The 21,213-nt window shown below is 43.9% G+C and overlaps 1 protein-coding gene across 3 annotated transcripts in view; it reads left to right on the forward strand.

Annotated features, from left to right (window-relative positions):
- The first annotated feature begins 6,645 nt into the window (after positions 1–6,645).
- usp54a (ubiquitin specific peptidase 54a) overlaps positions 6,646–21,213 on the forward strand; it is an 86,786-nt gene continuing 72,218 nt past the window's right edge. The window contains exons 1-3 of one of the 3 annotated variants that reach the window (XM_034184650.1): positions 6,646–6,746; positions 18,147–18,290; positions 20,000–20,764. In XM_034184650.1, the coding sequence (XP_034040541.1) occupies positions 20,600–20,764 (165 nt within the window). In that variant the 5' untranslated portion in view covers positions 6,646–6,746; positions 18,147–18,290; positions 20,000–20,599. Of the gene's footprint in view, positions 6,747–11,872; positions 11,991–18,146; positions 18,291–19,999; positions 20,765–21,213 lie in introns of those variants that run through there. The other 2 variants (XM_034184651.1, XM_034184652.1) reach the window with 2 other exon arrangements.

The raw sequence follows: 21,213 nt of genomic DNA on the forward strand, positions 1-21,213 counted from the left end.
AAATCTTTGTTCATCTGTAAATTAAAACCATAACTCATCTGTTGTTGTTTGTTTCAGGTGGCCTGTTTTCTTGATAACATGATAATGACCCTTGGCACTGATTTTTAGGCAAAATAGCATGAAAAATAGTGTACATTTTTAAGTCTGGTAGATTCATTCATTCATATCTGCATTTCAACCAGGAAAAAAAGATACTGTAAATAAATATTTACTATAAACACAACTGGAGCTGATGTAACAATGACTGCAGTGTGTTTGTTCATTAGGATTTCTCATGATTAAACAACTTTTTAAGTGAGTCATTTCAACATTAAATCACACCCTCATTGACTATGTGATTGATTTTAATGTTGTAATCAGGACAGAGTAATTACTAAAATATGAATTTCACTGTTCTAGTGGTTTTGAATGTTTTAAAAGTATGCACAATAGGGGCAGGGCTTCTACCTGTGCAAATGTCTTTTTGACTGAACTTTGACTTCATGGACATGTTTAATGATTCATTCATTTAATGTTAAAATAAGGAAAAGGTTTTTAGTCAAATTAAATGGTTACTGTTTAAAGAGCCTTTGTTTTAGTTATAAGTGTAGCAGCAGGTGTGAGTTTGCAGAGACAACAGGAGAGCTGGACGCTCAGCACTTTTAACTAGATGAAGGTCACCTCTGCAGCTTCAACCTCAAATTGGTGGTGTTTTTGAAACACTTTCCTCACATTTTGAAAGGCAGAGATGTTCTCCTCTTCCATCTGGACTTCAGATTTTGGTATATTTATTTAGACTAACAAAAAAGGCCCTTTATCAGCCCATAATGCAAAAGCCTCAGCAGGGGACCTAAACATCCCTGACCCCCCGGCTTTTTAAGGTGATTTTTCAATTCCCTTGGCGGCATGGCACACGCGACTGTGTGCACATATTAAAACGCAAACACACGCAGCTGCAAGTATGAACGAACACTGTTAAAGGCTGCGTACGCACGTATTTCGGGCATATTTAAATGAAATACAACGCTGCAATGAGCAGCTCTACGAATACGCGACTGTGAAAGCCCCTTTAACGCTGAGAATAATCCTGCTGGAAACCCTGTTAATGGCACTTCCATTCATATGGCAGAAGATTTAAAATAAAATTATGCTATACACTACTTTTGAATTCATTTTTGGATTTTGCGTATAACAATGCGATTAATCATGATTAAAATTTTTAATTGTTGCCCAGCAATAAAAAACACATAATCAACTCACTAAAGCTGCTCATCAGTTGAAGGCACAGACTGAATTTCTTCCTTCATAAACCGTTCAATAACACAGTCATTCGACAAATCCATTTCTTCTCCTTCAGTCATTGACCATTTAAAAAAAACAAACAAAAAAACAAAACAAAACAAACATTACAACTCAAATCTAAACACCATAAATTGTTTCTATGAATTAGAAGATGAACTCGGAGTGTATTATGTGTTAGCCTCCTTCCAGTTAGCTAACATTTGCTTACATTTATTGAACAAAGATCCAAACACACGGCTGATGTAGCTGTAAGTTAGCTAGAGGCTGCTATCAGGCCACAGTATAACAGGACACTCCCCAACACAGTAAAGCCTCAATCTGATTGGTTAAAGGACATGAGAATCAACAACATGGTCCCCATTAGTTTAAGTGCAGAGCGAATCATTCTGAAGGCATCAGGGAAGCTTTTTCACCCAGCAACAACAGGGCAGAAATCTGATTGGATAAAATTAAGATGTCATTTGTACAAGCTAATCTGGAATCAGCAGAGCTCGGGGAGAGTAAAAAATATTTAATTGCTATATGAAATAATAAATAATTGAGATTATTTTTGTAAAATACATGTAATATGAATGAAAATAAAATTTGTTCACATTTCATGTGTCCAAACTAAAATGCTTTTCTTTTTTCTACAAAAACACCTGATATAACACATGGCCCCGTAATCTTAAACTAATGCAGAAGTAAACACAGCTCAGTTAGCATAAGCTAACCTAGTGATGAGATAAAACACTTGGCCCTGATAGCTTAAGCTAACTCACAGGTAAATGTGCAGCTCTCTTAGCATAAGCTAACCCAGAGGAAAACACACAGCTATGTTAGCATAAGCTAACCTAGCAATAAGCTAAAACACTTGGCCCTGATAGCTTAAGCTAACCCAAAGGTAAACACACGGCTCTGGTAGCATAAGCTAACCCAGAGGAAATTACGTGGCTCTGTTAGCGTAAGCTAACCTAGCAATAAACTAAAACACATTAGCCTCTTGGCGAACACAGGTTCAGGTTCAGGTTCAGGTAACTTTATTTGTACCCGTAGGTAGATTTGGCTTGCAGCAAACAGAAAACAGGCGTCCATGTTAGTCAACACAACAACAACAATAAAAACACTAAAAATACTAACAAAGAACATACACAAAACAAGTTAACAAACACCACCAAGGACTCACAACCTTAAAACCACTAAAAAGATGGTCAGCTTAAAACTAGTGTGCAAAGGGCAAATAAATAAATAAGTATATAAATATCTAAATATAACCATATGCAAACCTACTAAGATTTGTTCAGTTGCACAATTGCTGCTGGGACAAAACTACTCCTGTAGCGTTTTGTTCTACACCTTGGGACTCTAAACCTACGGCCAGTGTTGTGAAAGTGTAGTGACACGGACCCACAACAGGGGGCGCAAATGAACGGACAATAGAAGAAGTCAAATATGAACACTTTACTGTTGTGAATGCCACAACTACACACAGCAGATTATAGAACGAATACAGAATCAATTAATCAAGGTGTTGTGTGGGCAGGCTCGACGATAGGAGACGTCCGTCTGGAGAAGAACCGGAACCACACGATTTCCTCCGCCACCGAACCAGGAGAATACTGGAGCCGCCAAGTTCCGAGTCCCCAGGTGGCCACCGTCTCCGCGTGTCGGATCTGGTACTGCTGGCGAAGAGCAAAAACAGTCAGGTTTGGGTGTGTGTACACCCCGTAACAAGTATGGTGGTTATTCCACCTCCACCTCTCATCCACACTCGTGCAGCTACTGTCAATCACTTATCTGGCGGGATGCAGAGCGAAGCAGTCGTGGCATACGCCGGTTCTTCAGGAAAACAGCTGCAACAACGTATTCACTGAAACAACGCTAGTAACACTCAGGCTGAGAACGTTACCTCCTTGGTAGAACGATATGTCAGCGACGTGGTGGAGGTGTCATCCTGCTTTTATTAGGGGTGAGGAGCAGATGATTGGTGACAGCTGTCATAACCGATGAGTGACAGCTGTCACCCCGGCCGCTCTTGTGGGGCGGCAGCGCCCTCTCGTGCCTGAAGCCCGCACTTCAGGCAGGGCGTCCTCCGGTGGTGGGCCAGCAGTACCTCCTCTTCTGGCGGCCCACACAACAGCCAGAAGGTAAAAGCTGAAATTCATTAGCCAGGGGGTGGGAGTCATCAACTGTAATGCAGTTGGTTATCCGCTGTAATTGTTTAGTGTACAGGGACTCTAAACTCAGCTGCGATTCACCAATCAACCGACTGGACCATTTAATGATCTGACTCAGTCTGTTCCTATCCTTCAATGTCAAACTGCCAAACCAGGCCACCACAGAAAAGCTAAAACAGATTCAATAAAAGCACGATAAAATAGTGTTAACATGGTTCGGCCAATATGAAAATACGACAGTTTCCTGAGACAGAACAAGCGCTGATGTCCCTTCCTACACACCGCCTCACACTTCAGCGAGTCATCAATAATAGTCCCAAGGTATTTATAAGTTTTCACAATTCCAACTGGTTGACCATTCATTGTTGTGTTGCCAGGTGTGCTACCATTCTTCCTAAAATCAATGACCATATCTTTAGTTTTAGATATATTAATCTGAAGATATGAGTCCTCACACCATTTAACAAAATGGTCAACTACAGGACTGTGGCTGCTCTCGTTATCCCGCAGCAGACTGACGATCACTGTATCATCCGCGTATTTTAAAACAAACCTGTTTTTAAAAGTGCTCTGACACATACTGGTATAGAGAATAAATAAGAGGTGAGAGCACACACCCTTGTGGCGAGCCAGTAGAAGAACACACTGTGTTTGATAAAATCCCGTTCACTCTAACTTTCTGTGTTCTGTTTGTTAAAAAGTGTTGTGTGGGCCGCTGAAGAGGAGGTACTGCTGGCCCACCACCACCAGATGGCGCCCTGCTTGGAGTGCAGGCTTCAAGCACGAGAGGGCGTTGGAGCCACTGGGAGTGACAGCTGTCACTCATCATCGGCACCAGCTGTCACTCATTCAACTCATCACCATCACCATAAAGGCCGGACTGCAACTCCACCTCCTCGCTGAGAAATCAGCTATCTTGGAGGTAATAATCTCTGCTGTATTTAACGCTGACTAATAGTCTGAACTTCTTTGCAGCTGTTTTCCTGTGGTGTTGCCTTATCTGTGGGATTGGCGTTTGGTGTGATCAGCGACGGCTTCGCTTCACACCCCAACCAGATAAGTGGTTAGACAGGAGCTGCACGAGTGTGTGACTGGAGGTGGAGGTGCTCCCTCCCAAAGGAACACAGACTGTGGGATTACTGAGTGTGCGTACTCACACATCTGTGCTGTTTTTGTTCTCTGCCAGCAGTGCCAGGTCTGACAGCTGGAGACGGTGGCCACCTGGGGACCCAGGACTTGGCAGCTCCGGTGTTCTTCAGATCCGTTGGTGGTGAGGGCCGTGTGGGATCTGGCTCGGTTCTGGACAGGCGTCTCCTATCCTCAAGCCTGTCCACACGTCACCCAACGTGTAATTGACTGTAGTTCCAAACTGGTTGTTGTCTGTATTCCGTTGTACACAATTTACAACATTAAATTGTTACTGTTTGTCTTATCCATTGCCCGTTCTTTTACGCCCCCTGTTGTGGGTTCGTGTTCCTACACTTTCACAACAAAAAGTCTAAAATCCAACCCACAAGATTATTACTTAATTTAAAATGTTCTAAAAGCCTTTGGGTTAAAATACAGGGTTGAATTGTATTAAAAGCTGAAGAGAAGTCAACAAAAAAAAGCCGGGCATGACACCCGCTGCCCTCCAAATGCCTGAGAAGCAGATTAAGCAAAGTGAGTGTGGCGTCCTTCACTCCTCTATTAGGCCTATAAGCAAATTGTAATGGATCGAGTGCATGCATAGTATTTTTTAGCATTACCGACCGTACCAATTTCTCAAAAATCTTCATCAAAATTGATGTTAGAGCAACAGGCCTAAAATCATTCAAGGATGTAGGATTACTAGATTTAGGAACTGGGACCACAACAGCATCTTTCCACACTTTGGGGACATGCTGTGTTTCCAAGGACCAGTTAAAAATATAATAAAAAAAACTGGACTCAGCTCTTTTACACAAGATTTAAGTAAATGGCCACAGATATTATCTGGACCATGACTCATATTTACTTTTGTGCTAAGAAAAGCTTTTTCTATATCCCATTGGTGAAGGGAGAAGTGTTGAGTCACGGAGCCTGAGACCAAGTTCCTGAGTTTCCTTACTAAAATCAGATATGTTAAAACGATTAAAAAAACAATTAAGAGCATTAGCTAGTTCAATATCTGAGTTGAAGCCATTTAAAGTAATATTTACTTTACACAAACCTACCTGCAATGTACAATTGTTTTGTTGTCATATGAACACATAAGTTATTCCAGTTGCTTGCTGTAACTCAGAAAGATGGAAAATACCTTGAATGAGGCAACTTTGCAAAAACTGTGTGAGTGTGTTTGTCTGTTTGTGTCCCTGTGACAGACTGGCGTCCTGTCCAGGGTGAACCCGATAGACTCCAGCCCCCTGCGACCATTAATTGGAGAAATAACTTTACTAATGTAATAAAACAGAAACAGAGAGAATAAAATGATTTTTATTGGTAAACATCATTTTTTTGATATTAATGTCTGAATGCTATGATTGTAGTCGTTATGAGAACTAAAGTTTCTGAATTAAAAAAAATAATCCAACCTGATGTGATGCATTTAAATTATTTTTCCAGAGTTGGAGTTCATAATTTCCCACTTTCCAGCATGTCATGAATGCAGCATTTAAGACAAGGAGCTGTTAGCATACACAGGCTAACTGGGTGATAACGTACATTGTGTGTCAGCCACCGTATCCCGGACTGGGTTCGACCGGTTTTGCCTTGATTCTCGGTGGCGGTGTGTGAAGACGGTGCTGGAAACAGTCCTCAGGTTTTGGTCCTTGTTGGCGTCTTGTTGTTGCCTCCAGCAGCCTGACTTGATGATATGAGGTGCGATAGAGCCGCGCCTTCGTGATGTTTGCATTTATTTATTATTATTAAAATAAAAATAATATTTATTATTATTAAGGTTTGCTCTGTCGTGCTGCACATCCTCCTGACTGACTGTCTGCCATGTGAGTGGTTAACGTGTTCTTCAATCAGCAGTTGAACAGGTGTACCTAATAAAGTGGACAGCGAGTGTAAGTTCTTAAAGAACAATGTCACACATCCAGAAGGTAAACAGGAGCTGGGGGCGGAGCTTGTTTATCAGAGGGGCTGTGCCGATAAGCAAACAGGTGTGTGTGCCGACAGCGATGATGTCATTCTGTGCTGGAGTCACCTGGGAGACGAGCACAGAGAGTGCGCGCGCCAAACACGAGAACGTCCAGGTGTGATCGTGTGTCCTGTCCTCAGTCCAGAGGAGGTGTCAGCATGAAGGAGGTCCAGCAGAGGGAGGAGAGCTAAACGCGGCTGTTTAAGGTGAGACGGGGGGACGGAGACGGTGTGTCTGCACACAGGAACCCGCAGACCAAACTCCATTTAAAAAATCAGCTGATTTTAGCTCATTGCCTGCAAAGAAGAACCCACAGCTGTGAGTGGGTGAAAAAATTGTCTGTTTTAGGAAAGTGGAGGAGGAGCAAGTTGGTGTTGGATGATCCACCTGAAGGTGTAGGTGCTCATCAGTACTTTGCCAAAAGGCATCTGGTAAACTCTGTCGGACACACGCAAACCTTTTTATTGAAATCTCTGTGACTGGAGAGGAAGCAGGAAAAAAAAACTCTCCAGTCAGTCACTGGTGCATGCAGCTGCTTCAGAGTTGTCCTGGGTGCCTTGGTAGTTTCCCTCACTAGTCTACCTTTGTGCCTTTCACTCACTTTTTAAGGACAGTCTGGTCCAGACAGAGCCTTTTTCCCTGTGTGTGTGTGTATACATACACTGATGTCAGCATGCTGCTCAGCTGCACTCTTAGAACAGTTTGCCCAAGGGCCCTTAATGATGTTGTGGTCTGATGGGGAGTTGAACTGTCCATGCATTGATGGTGAGCCTGTCCTCCTCCCACTCCAAACGTCCCTTTTGGACAATCTTTTTGTTTGATGAAGAATTGAAGGTGGAGTCCCAGATCATGTCTCGCTGTGGCGTCTTTCAGTCTGTCATGTTTCCTACCACGTCTGGTAGCGTGCACTGGTGCCAGATATGCACCACGTTACCACACCACCCTGGATCCTGGATGACAACCACCTATGTAGACAAGTAGTCCATCCCCTCCTCTCCAAAATAATGTCTTTCTGCTGCAGCCGGGTGAATTGTGGGCGTGTCCTTGACCTTCAACCACTGGGGACCTCAACACTCAGGCACCTGTGTCTTGGATCGTGGACTAAATGTGGTGTCTGATGTTCCCCCACAGTGTCAATGATCCTCCTCATCTGAGTCTCACTAAGTAACCGTTCATCGGACACAAAGTCATTCCAGCAAGACCCAAAGATCCTCCACAGAGACCTGGGACCAAAGACATCCAGTCCTCACCTTAGGACACTGGTTAGAGTTCAAGTCTGACAGAGACGGGAAAAACCAGGACCCTAAAGACTTGGACCTTAGTTCTCCTATAAAAATATCAGCATTGCCAAACAGCTCTGACCTTTGACCTCAGGACTCCATGAGATCTTCACAGGTGTCTCTGGATCTCAAAGGCTGAGGATGAAGTGACATAATGTCCCTGCTGAGATCAGCGAATGTCTCTACAAGTTCAAGACTTTGACCACATACAGACATGTCTGATGACAGCCTGGATCTTCATTTGGACCCAGAACCATCTCAGACCCAGATACACTGATTCCTCACTCAGCAGTCAGGGTATCCAGTGATCCCACAAACATCACAGTGTGATCTATAAACCTGAGCCGCTGGTTTCCTCAACCCAACCCAACACCCAGTCACGCAAGTCCTGAACAGTGCAGGAGCCAGAACACATCCCAGAATTCACTGGGAAGACTGTGTCTCCCCGCTCCGTACAGCACTCTCTGTACCTGTGTATAGGCTGGCTGCGAAGTCCAACAACTTCTTGTGGATCCCACAAATTCTCAGAATGTTGCAGAGTGATCACCTGATTTAAACAGAATCCAACATCATCTGCAAAGAAGCATAGCAGATACTCACAACTTCTTGGACCTGGCTTCACAGCCGGTGGCAAGTAAACAGAACTGAATCCTGTTTGGAGTAATCCTTACAAGCACCACTCCTGGAACACAGAGCAGTGTAACAGATAACCTGGAGATTAAACACGGCTGACATTTTAACTTAGTCCTTAATCCCAAACAATGAACAAACATTAGTGACCTGATACGTTATCACAGCGTTTAGCACCAACTTTAGCATCATTCTTCCTAAATCACAAATTAGCATTAACACTGGAGATGTCAGCATTATCAAACTGCAGAATTGAGGCTGTAAAATTATCCACCTGTAATATTTATCAAAGGCAAACAAAAATACAAACCTTTAGGCTTGTTTTCTGAGATACCCACAAATGTTCATGTCCAAACTTTTTAAGTTTTGTCACTGCAGACTGGATTTGATAAATAGCTCATATTTTGGCATGTTTCTTACAAGCAGCTGTGAACAGTGAAAACAAACTCAATAATGGGGAGGTGTGCATTGAGGAAAAGTGTTGGCTGCAGTTGGAACATGTGCAGATGCTGATTAAAATCATTTTTCTGATTAGCTCATTGATCTGGGTGGAGTTTACAGGTTGAGCCAGTTACATTTGGGCACCGGAGGGACTCTGAGTTTCCTCATCAGTGTATTTAGTTGTAAGTGTTTGACTTGTCATGAGTGTAAATAAAAATGACCTCATAGAGTGTTAAAGTGTGATAAACATCAGGTGACAGAAGAACACCTGCCTCAGGCCCTCATATGACTGCCAGGGAAAACACTGATGATGTCACACAGGGAAATGGTGGTGAGGATGATGTCATGCCGGATGTTGTAGCAGCTGCTGTTACACAAATATAGGAAACTGGACCGTTTGCGAGCTGTTCAGAGTTCAGCTGCCGTTTCATCATTAAATCTTTATTATGATGTTATGTGGGAGCTTTTTATATGATCAATTTTTTGACTTTATTTAACCAGGTAAGTTATTAAGAAAAAAATTCTTATTTACAATAACGACCTGGTGGAGAGGGAAAAAACAGAGGTAAATTTACCAAGTGTGACCTGATTGGATGGTTGTAAAGTGGGTGTGGCTTGTCAAGGACGTCATCTCCAGCAAAAAGAAATTCTGAAATAAATAATCATCTGGTCTTTGTTAATCTTTTTGGAACGACACGTTGGATCTGGATCCAGATGTGGATTCTGTGGAGATCTGACCTGGTCTGTCTGGACCTCAGGACTGAAGCAGTGATGGTTGGTTCCTCAGCGGATTTGATTAGTTTGTGTTACATGTGACCTTAAATGTTTGTAAACATGAGTATTGCGGTGATGTGTGTGTGTGTGAGATGACCATGAAAATAGTATTTCTGTGCAATAAAAACAAAATACTGAACATGTACTCCAGAGAACAATAAATGTCTCATGAGGTTATTGTGATGAACATTACTGTGTGCACATGCTGCCACATATTGAACCTGTTTCAGATCAATCATATGATCAATACAGGCTGATCATGGCAAACACGCTCTTATGACCTTCTAACTCCCAAAATATCCAGAAACTAGAGGTCTGCTTATTACTCCAGTTTATTACAACCTTCCCATGTGTGTGTCAGTCCCTCGGTGAGGAAGATCATCTCCTGATCGATTCCCAGGCAGGATGGCCCAACCCGGAGATGACTGAACTGGTCCGTTCTTGATTGTTGTTTCTGACAGACGTTGCACGTGGTTGCTGCAGGAAGCCTCTGCCGGTCAGGATCCAGCTCTCTCTCCTTCCTCTTTCTCCTCTCTGTTGTCTGCATGTTTTCAAAGACTCCAGGGTGGTTCGTTGCTCACCAGCTGACTCGGCCCCTCGTGTGTTCTTCCAGAGCAGCTCTTGTGGTTGTGCTTCAGGAGGTCCTTGTAGCATTTCTTTTGTGCTCCTTGGGACCATTTTCCTTCACTCAGCTGGGAGTAGAAGGTCAGCTGTCATCCATCCTAACAATGTGAGCCACCGCTGTAGCTGGTTCTTGAAGATCACACACTCCATACACTGGAGCTTGGCTCAGGCAGCATTAGTGGAATTGCTTGAGGGCCTTCAGGTGGCAGCAGTAGGTGGTCCAGGTCTCAGACCCATACAGCAGGGTTGGCATGATGACGGCTTTGTAGACAATGACTTCTATCTTGTGTTGAAGGTCTTTGTTGTTGGCAAAGTCAGTTCTTGTACACTTGAGTCAGTGTTGGACCTCGTCATCGATGTCAGCGATTGATGACACATGGCTGCTCAGGTGTGGAAAGTGGGTCATGTTCTCCAGGACCTGTCTGTGCGCTTTCACAGCAGGAAGCTTTGGACCATGTAGGGTGGAGGCTGATACAGGAGGACCTGTGTTTTCTTCAGCTTTACAAATAGCATTCCTTACTCAGTCATTTGTTGGTGGCTGAATCATCAGGACCATTTAATTTACATTTAATAGATCCTGTCTTAAATCATCTCAATCCACCTTGTCAGCTGACTGCGCTGATTATTTTTGAGAAACTTTTGTCACAAAATGGTCATAAAACAGCCAAACTAGCATCACAATACAGGCAATTTAGATTCAAATTTTTGGATTTACATACGAGCTGATGAACATTTCATTTTAAAATTCATGCTGCTTAGGTTTAGTTGTTTTACCAATATCCTGAGGGACCACTAGGGGTCGCTCACAGACCACCAGTAGCACTTTGCTGACCCTACAGCAGATTGTTGGTCCTGTCTGCTTCTGTTTTATGTTCTGGTTGATGTGCGTGTTCAGACGTCAACATGGTCTAAAACTAAGCATTTGCTGTTGCTCACTTCTATCTTTCAGAGCATATAAGTTTCAGTTGAACACGGCTGTAAATTTTGCAGACTCACTGACTGACATTGTGGAATAATTCCAGGAAAATTATACTAATGTGTACAAGAAGTAAGTCCTGTCCAGGCCCTTTGTGATTAAATAATAACGCCAAGCCTCAATCGGTGTATCGAAACTTTTGAAAATTGGAAACAGAAGTTATGTATCAAATTCAGCCATATGCTCATCAAATGAAATATAGTTTTCTTCATTATATTAGTTTGAGGAAAATCCATAGAAGAAGAAAGGAAGCTGTTCAACCAATAAATAAATAAATGCAATGGTAAATGGACTGCATTTATATAGCGCTTTTCCATCTGCATCAGACGCTCAAAGTGCTTTAGAATAATGCCTCACATTCACCGAGATGTCAGGGTGCTGCCATACAAGGCGCTCACTACACACCAGGAGCAACTAGAGTATTAAAGACCTTGCCCAAAGGTCAGGCTGGGATTTGAACCCCCCAGGCACGCCTGACTTATTATTTGTGCCGGCGATGAGCACAGGATCGTTCACCGAGTCCACAAAACTTCCATCAGTCACTAAAACCTCTTTCAAGTGCTTTGGGAGCCCGTGCGCGCGCACACGCGGCGCGCTGCCCGGGGGCGCGCGGTGCTGCAGGTAGCTCCGCCCCCTTCTTATCGTCCTGTCGCTTTAAACAAAAACCCGGTTCCGTTCGGAGCTGGCACTGGACCTGCGGCTCTCCTCCGGGCTGCCGCTGAGAGGTGAGCGATAGTAACCCGTTTGTTTTCCTGCCTGCTGCCGTTTGAACGGACCTTTAATCGTGAACTCTCAGCCGTTAGCGCTCATTCACCGGCTTCGTAGCTACCGAGACGAGGGCAGCGCGCGCGCGCGTTCACCGTGTGTAGTAACGTGACGTCATGAAGGAAAAATGTCAGACTCCTGGTGTTTTTAACAAGAACCCTTTTTCTAGGTGAATTACGTTAAACTGCGTGCGGATAAACGGCGCCGGTTCGTGCTCGTTGTTCTGCGTGAAGTTTGCTGTAAGTGATGTCACGCGCTCGGTCCCGCGCAGCGCTCCCCACCGGACTCCGCCGTAAAAACAGCCCTTTTTAACTGACGGTGTTTACGGGTAGATGCTCTGATATATTAAAATATTTTTTTGTTGTTGTTGCGTTCGGTTGGTGCCTCTGATTGATTCGGCTATGAAGCAGCAAATATTAAAATTCTGCTAAATCTATTTGTGGCATCAAGTCACAAATAAGTCACCTCAAGGTACGTCACAAAGGTCAGGTCGACCCTGACTCACCCCCTGAACAAGCTCAGGGCCAGCAGGGGAAAAAAAAACAAAACTGAAAACACTCACTTCAGAAGGTAGTGATAAATGAGCACAGTGGATTCTGTCTGGTGTCCCACAGGGATGTCAATGGCCCTGTAATGTTTATCCTTTTCATTAAGGGCATGCCAGATGTTTTCTGATGACGATAAGGTGTTTGGTGAGGTAAGGTGTGAGGAGGACTATGAGAAACCTGGAAGAGTTATTCTAAGAGTCAGCTAGAGTGTCTTCAATGATGCATTTAGCTACCAGTAACCTCAGTTCCATTCACATCATGAAGAGCATGTGACCTTAGCAAAAGTTAAAGCTATAGGGCCACCCAACTTTCACTAAACACGGGACATGTTGACATGCCCAGCTCTCCACATTTTCTCGGATACTCACTCGACTAAAAAGCCACCGAAAGCCGTCTGAATCTTCTGAGTGGTGGAAGACATGTCCCGTGAGACTTCCAACACGGACTTGATTTTGTTGTGCTCCATTGCGGCTTCGTCCCGACACGCGAATTCCGCTGCACGTCTTTCATTACAAAATCTCCTGTAACAGTGGAATGTGCCTAAAAATGGCTGATGTCCACCTCTTCCGCAATTTCTCTGGGTCACACGACGTCCCAGATCAACACAGCCTTCACTTTGGAAATGATCTGGTCGTTTCAGCCTGTCGATGGCCGCTCAGAGCGCGGCGCACCCTCCGCCGCTGTGGGCCGTCTTTAATCTGGTTGTAATGCTCCTTAATCCTTGTGACGCCCATAGAATCTTCACCGAAAGCCATCTGAATTTTCCGAATGGTTTCCACCTGGGTGTCTCTCACAGTTTCTGAAAAAATTTGATGCAGCGCTGCTCCAATTGTTCAGACATTTTCCTGACAATAAAATCCGACGAGGGGGGGTGGACCAGTGCTCACTCAAAGCCTGCCCACAGGCGAATGACGCAACCGACAGGCGTGAAAAAACTCACATGTGCATGAAGGTTCAAGCTTGGCTGATGCAAGCGCACATGATTCAAATCCATATAGTTTTTGCAAAAAATAAAAAGGTCCGTTACTTTTCTAACAGACCTTGTATAGCATGCATGCTGACATCTGTAAGATGTCGTGTTAATCACTCCAGAAGTGTTATCAGGTTACAAAAACAGCATTTTAATTCATAAGTGCTTATTTCTCACTCTCCTTTACATAATATATGAGAAACATCTTAGATTTACACAGAAATGGTGCAGTTTCAGAACATTTTCCTCCATGTTGGGTTAGCAGCCAGAGAGAGACCAGCCAGTGACGTCATGGTGCCTCTCTGCTATTGGTGGGCAAGAATTATAGACCTTTTCCTCACACACAGAATGTGTCTTATGACTCGCAATTTGTGTTTTACATTGAAATGTGACAAAAACTTTTATAATACCTTTAACTCTCTGGGACCGACGCCATCATATACGATGGCAAAGACCAAGCTTTACTAAATTATAAATAGCAATGTGAGTGTCCAATCCGTCACATGGTTTTCCAAAATCCAATCGTAGGGCAGATTTACCTCACGTGAAAAGCCAAAGATCCGTTTTCAGGAGTGATATGTAACTAGTTGGCTCGTTTGAATAGCCCCCTGGGTGCTCCAATGGGTACATACTATTAGTACATACTCAGTGTGCCCTGCGCCATTACGCACAGCGGTCAGTGAAAGCAGGAGCAGACGGAGAGCCTCTGATGACAATCTCACGTGCTCAAACAAAGAGTGTGTAACTATCAGGATTGCTCCACTAGTTTGCATGTGAATGTTACTGTTGCTTTCTCTGCGTAAATCACTGTTTACCATATCAATGGGCAACAAAATGCAGAGACCATTTTGTATATATTGTTCAAAATGTGCATTTGTGTTTATTGCTTGAACCTTTTGTTGTTCAGTCTTTCACACAAGACCTCAAATTACCTTTGTGAAGTGTCAAAACAGTTGTTTATTATCGTTTGCTGTGTGTTTTGAATAAATGTGTGTGGAAAATTATTTTTCACTTTATTTTTTCCTTGCCTATTTTTGATTGTAAACCTTTATTACACTTATAAAACACAACAAAAACATATATATATATTCTGAAAGCACAGGTTGTCCTGAAAAAAGAGACATAAAACTTGATTGGGGGGTGCAGGGAGAGCTGTTAACAGCAATAATAAAACATTTATGCCAGGTGAGTAAACTGTCCAAAAATGCCCTCGGACCCCAGAGGGTTAAAATAGTGCAGTGTCTACTGTCCAGGTTTTGTTGTGTGTGTGTGTGTGTTTTTTTTTTTTGTTGTTGTGGCATTATGTAGAAATGGATAATGCAGATACAAGTGGCAGAAAAGAAATTCCTCTGTCGGCTATCTGGTCTGACACTCCGGGACAGGGTGAAAAAAGCAGACTATCCAGTAGGGACTCTGAGTAGAGTCGCTGTTTCTTCGTATGGAAAGGAAGTGTCTGAGGTGGTTTGGACATCTGGTGAGGATGCCCTGTGGTGGTCTCGCTGGAGAGGTCTTCGGGTGCATCCAACTGGGAGGAGGTCCCGGGGAAGACCCAGGACACCATGGAGGGGTTATGTTTCCATCTGACCTGGGAACGCCTTCCAGCACTCATTTCCTCATTAATGGACTCACACTTTATATAGTCGTCATTCACTCCTGTGCCAGATGGTCTGTATCCTATGGCTGCTTATCACATTCCTTTGTGTTTGATCTCCAGTTGCCAGCCCACGCTGCTTCCTTGTGACTAGCCTGCTGATTTCTGAGTTGTCGACATAATGAAATGTTTGATGACTTTGTTTGTACTGTCTGCCTGTTTATCTGGACTATCGGTTTTCTACCCCCATGGATGTTGTTTCCGTGTTGTTTGGCTGCCACAGCTGTTTTGACCGTAGATGGACCATTTTAGCCTCGCGTCAGTGTTGTTCTCTGCCCAGAAACATGACAGATCTGTTTTCTTGTGACCATGAAAATGAAAATCCTTCTGCTCCACTCCACCATGAAGCTGTGTTGGGAGATGCCATGGACAAAGTTGTATTATGCAAAGTTTCTCTAAATTCAATTTTTAAGAAGACTGTACTGTATTCTATTTATTTATTTATTCATTATAATGTCATTACATTTTCAGATGATTTGGCCCTTTGGGTTGACATCTATCAAATTTCCATTTTATTAACTTAAACTTGATTCCTTTAAAAAAAAAAAAATGTTTATATATATATATATATATATATATATATATATATATATATATATGTGTTAATCAGTAATGGAACAAATGTGAAGTGCAGCCTTGGTCTCATTCTACATGTCAGCACCAGTATGAAATATAGAGGGTTTTCATGTGACGTATTGGACACGTGATTTGGTGCCCCGTGGCCATTCTGGATTACGCCGCGGTGGCTGCTGTGATACGCTACGTGCATTTGGCGAACAATTGCAGAAGCTTCAACAATGGTCAACTTTTGTGCTGTCGTTGGTTGTTCAAACAGAGGTGATAAAAATGAGGCAGGTTGCTCATTTTACAGTCTGCTAGCAGTTGTGCATCATGCAGTGGAGTGTTACAAGCTTTCTAAGCGACACAGAGACCTGGCTCAGCAGAAGAGGCAGAGCAGATCTGAAGGAAGCTTTAATATGGCCAGAACCAAGCAGACCGCCCGTAAATCCAAAGCCGCCCAGAAGAGCACGCCGGCTACCGTTGGTGTGAAGAAGCCTCACCGTTACAGGTGCAGCACCGTGGTACCGAGAGAGATCCACTGCTACCAGAAATCCACGAGCTGCTGATCTGCAAGCTGCCCTTCCAGCGCCTGGTGAGAGAAATCGCTCAGGACTTCAAGACCGACCTCCGCTTTCAGAGCTCCGCTGTGATGCTCTGCAGGAGGCCTGCGAGGCTGACCTGGTCGGCAGCTCGCGGATCAGCAGCTTGGTGGATTTCTGGTAGCGGCGGATCTCTCTCAGCTCCACGGTGCCGGGCCTGTAACAGTGAGGCTTCTTCACACCACCGGTAGCCGGAGCCCTCTTCCGGACGGCTTTGGAAGCGAGCTGCTTCCTCTGAGCTTTTCCTCCAATGGATTTACAGGTGGTCTGCTTGGTTCTGGCCATATTAATCTTATGCTGTGAAACTGCCGGCCACTTCGTTACATTGTCATTAAATTCAGTATCCGGTACAACATACCGATCCACTGAACCAACTGCTACACATCGATCACAATAAACAGCTTCATCTTGAGGCTTTAAAGCCTCATAATAAGCTTTCATTCTCTCTGTTTTATTTCACACGCCAGCCGCGTAGTAATCCACGATGGAGACTGGAGCAAATCGGTCACGTGATTGAAAACCCTCTATAGATACATTTTCTACTTGGGTGTGGGTGGAATTCTAGAGAAATCAATTGGTTTCTCTGTGGTGTGGTGTGGTGTTTAAGTCCCACTACTGTTCCTTCCAAACGTTGACAGTAAACAGTATTTAACCACTAAACATTAGCATCACATATGCTACTGCTGCTTGAACAAGGCTAATGTTGTTAGCCCAACAGCTAAGGAGACAGTTAATCCTGTCTGATCAGGTTTATCCCTCCTCACCAGTCCTGGTGTTTACCCTTCACAGGCATCAAACTGTGTCACTGCAGCGAGAACTGCCTATACAGTTACTGTAACAAGTCTTAAAGAAGGTTGTCATAAGGTTATTGTAACAAGTCTTGAAACAGGTTATTGTGAGATTATTGTAACAAGCCGTAACGAAGGTTACCATAACATTATAGTAACAAGGTAAGGAGGTCATCAGAAGGTTATTGTAATCTTAGTAACATTAAGGTGTATTGTCTAAATATTTGTGATGTATGTGCAACATCGGAAGAGGAACAAGATGTGCAAGTAATACTCATGGCTCCTGTGAGACTTTGACCCAGGCAGGAGGATTTCTGTTGGGTATTTCTTCTACGTATCTTAAAGATTGTTGATGCTCCATTTACATCAACAGACAGGCAAGATCAACTTCCATCTGATGTTGAAAAGCAAATCAATACAATGTTTGAACTCTTCAAGTAGACAGTATTTATTTGACATTTTGCTTCTGCTGATTGTAGTTTAAGTTGTAGAACTGAACATGGTAAAACATGCAGAATAAAAGATAAGATGAATATTTAGACATAAAATACAAATATTAGTTTATGATAGAATTTTGTGATGGTATTTGAAATGTGACATTTGACACTGTAAATGTGTTTTTGGTTCAAGATCCCAGCTTCATATTGTGTAAATATGTTAATGAAGATGCTCTCTTTCCAGTGGTGTAATTCTTTTTATGGCAGAGTTTGCCATACAGTGAGCAATATGCATTTGAAATATAGGTGTGAGAAGCTTTTTTTTTTTTTTTTTTTTAATATCTCATAAATCATTCATTCATTCATTCGCTATACCTGCTTGGTCTGGGGTGAGACTGGAGCCTGTCACAGTAGTCATAGGGTGTGAGATGGGGTACACCCTGGACAGGATGCCAGTCTGTTGCAGGGCCACATATAGACAAACACATTCACACCTACAGGTTAATATAAAGTTTCCAATTCACTAAACCTGCGTGTCTATCTGTACCACTTGTTTTTGCAGTGAGAACACTGTGGAAGAGAGCGCTCTCAAACAGCCCAGCTCCAGAAAACGTCCCCCCTCCAGCTTGGCAGTAAACAAACAGAGAGCAAACACAAGTTGAGAGGGTTCACAGTGGCTGTTCTCCAGTATCGGAAGACGTCGCAGGTTGGATTGTTATTTTCCAATACATGAATTACATCGTTATTGGAACCTGATACCAATCGGATTGGTCTCTTCTCTAATCTAAACCCGAATGGTCGTTTATTACTGGACTTTTGTGCTAGTCACAGACTGTCCATAACAAACACCATGGTTGAATGTAAGGATGCTCATACGTGTACATGGTACCAGGGCGCCCTAGGCCAAAGATCGATGATTGATTTTGTGATCATATCATATGATCTGAGGTGGCATCTTCTGGACACTCGGGTGAAGAAAGGGGCAGAGCTGTCAACTGATCACCATCTGGTGGTGAGTTTGTTCAGAGGGTGGGGGAGGACTTTGGACAGACCTGATAAGCCCAAATGGATAGTGCGGGTGAACTGGGACCGTCTAGAGGAGCCCACTATCTAATAGATCTTCAACTCACACCTCTGGCTGAGCTTTTCTAGCATCCCTGTGGAGGTTGGGGGCATTGAATCAGAATGGGCAATGGTCAAAGCTTCCATTGCTGAAGCTATGGCCTAAAGGTCTTCGGTGCCTCAAGGGGCGGCAACCTCAAACAGCGTGGTGGACACCGGTGGTCGGGGAAGCTGTCAGACTAAAGGAGCGTTCTGGGATTTGTTACCTCAGAGGATTCTGGAGGCAGTTGCAAGGTACCGACAGGCCCAAAGGGTGGCAGCCTCTGCTGTGAGGGAGGCAAAGCAGAAGGTGTGGGAGGAGTTCTGAGCATCTTGGAGAAGGACTTTCGGTGGTCCCTTCTCAGGGCCATCCAATCTCTGTACTCACAAAGCTAGAGCTGTGTTCGGGTGCTTAGCAGTAAGTCGGACTCACTTCTGGTGGCAGTAGAGCTGTGCCTTGTCACCAATCCTGTTTGTGATATTCATGGACAGGATATCGAGGCGTAATCGGGGGAGGAGGGTTTCCAGTTTGGTGGGCTCAGGGTCTCATCACTGCTTTTTGCATGATGATGTGGTCCTGTTGGCTTCATCAGCCTGTGACCTCCAACACTCATTGGATCGGTTCACAGCCGAGTGTGAAGCGGCTGGGATGAGGATCAGCAACTCTAAATCTGAGGACATGGTTCTCAGGAGGAAACCAATGAATTGAGATCTTGCCCCAGTTTAAGGAGTTCAGGTACCTCAGGGTCTTGCTCACGAGTGGGCTGGAGAACCAGCGCAGCACGGACAGCATTGTATTCAATCTACCGTACTGTTGTGACAGAAAGGGAGCTGAGCCAAAAGGCGCATCCTTATGCACAATATTCCATCAGTTTAAAACTTTTTGGGGAATAAAACCCAACAATCAGTCCAACAACCTACTACGATGATGTGTGTGATTTACTATATGATCAATGCGCCATGGAGTTGGAAACAATATGGCACCTGTCAGTCAAAACCCTGGGACACTGAAGGTTGTGTCTCTCGGTATGTCTGCAAGCTACTAAAAACATTTTTACTATGGCCAACAAGTTGTCAAGGAGTTACTCAAATAAATAAATAAGAGTGTGAAAACCAAGCGGTGAAGTTCAAGTTTCAGATGAAGCCATACCGGAAGAAGAAAAAGGTGCAGTTCCTTGACTGGCTTGACTTGTGGAATCCAAAACAACAAACTTCATCCCATAGGACTCCATGTTAAAATGTCTCGATCAGTTGATTATGAGTATTAGTTGGAGTTATTTTATGAATTGATTTCTTAAATTCTCATGTCCATAGAGCTGCTGGCAGGACCAGGCTGTGACCTTTGACCCTCCCTGTTGGCTCTGCAGAGGCCTGTGGTGAAGAGACGGATTAGGTGTGCGTGAGACTGCACGTCAGCATGTCTGAAAGGAGAGCAGCAGTCATCACACCTTCACATGCTGCAGCAGTGCCAGAAGCACAGAGGGATTCTGGGAAATAACAGGGGAACATGACGACAATTAAATTTACAGCTAAGAAAACCTTTAACGAGGTGCCCAACGAGAATGTAGAACATCACTGAAGTAATACGTGGGTCGACATTTCAACAGTGTGACTGTAACACAGAGGCTACATGTAATAAGGACAAAATGTAACATTCAGGAGCATCTGTGGACAGTCCCACAAGACATTTCTTTTTTACTGGATTAACTGGAAACAAAAAATGAAGAACTGATGGAATAATTACGAGATAAAAGCTCCTGCAGCTTGTAGGATTTTTCATTTATTTCTTTTTTCCTGTTTTCATCCTAAACTTATTTCCATCCTGCTGGCTGGACATCATGTTTCTGTCCAGTGTGTCGCGAGGACACACTGTAAGAAGCTGATCCACGTGGAGCTCAGTCACAGACAGGAACTATGTCGTGGAAGAGGAACTACTTTGCGTCGGGCGGCGGTGGGAGCGGCTGCGGTGGCACCGCGCAGGGAATGTTGCCACCTCGCACGACGACGTCCATCGCTCCCAGCAAAGGCCTGAGCAATGAGCCGGGACAGAACAGCTGCTTCCTGAACAGCGCCCTCCAGGTAGGCACACTCACACCCCCTGCAGACCGAGGTTTGCAGTCTGGCTTAAGCAGGATAGTTTTTTGTTTTTTTTTCCTGAATCTGAAAAAAAGAGAACAAATCTGACCAGCTGGATTTTTTTTTTTTTTTGGTTGAGCCAGTTTTTGAGCTGGATTCACTGCAGTCTGAATGAAAATGCGGCTTGAATCAGGCTAGCTCCAGACCAAGACGTCAAAATACCTCTGTGACCTCTGTGTCTTCTCCAGTAAAGTGCTCACAAACATCTTTTGCTGCAGCGCCACCAGACAGAAGTGCACATGCATACACACGTGCATGCACACCCACCTGTGCGCTTTCCGATTTCGGTGTTGGAAAACCGTCACAGCATCCAGACTGGAAAGTTTGTTGTGCGTGAAGTTGTTTGCCTTTCAGTTTTCCCCACAAAATCTGCATCTGCACAAAATAAGTTA

The sequence above is a fragment of the Thalassophryne amazonica genome, chromosome 13 (assembly GCF_902500255.1).
Source record: "Thalassophryne amazonica chromosome 13, fThaAma1.1, whole genome shotgun sequence".
In the NCBI taxonomy this organism is placed as follows: domain Eukaryota; kingdom Metazoa; phylum Chordata; class Actinopteri; order Batrachoidiformes; family Batrachoididae; genus Thalassophryne; species Thalassophryne amazonica.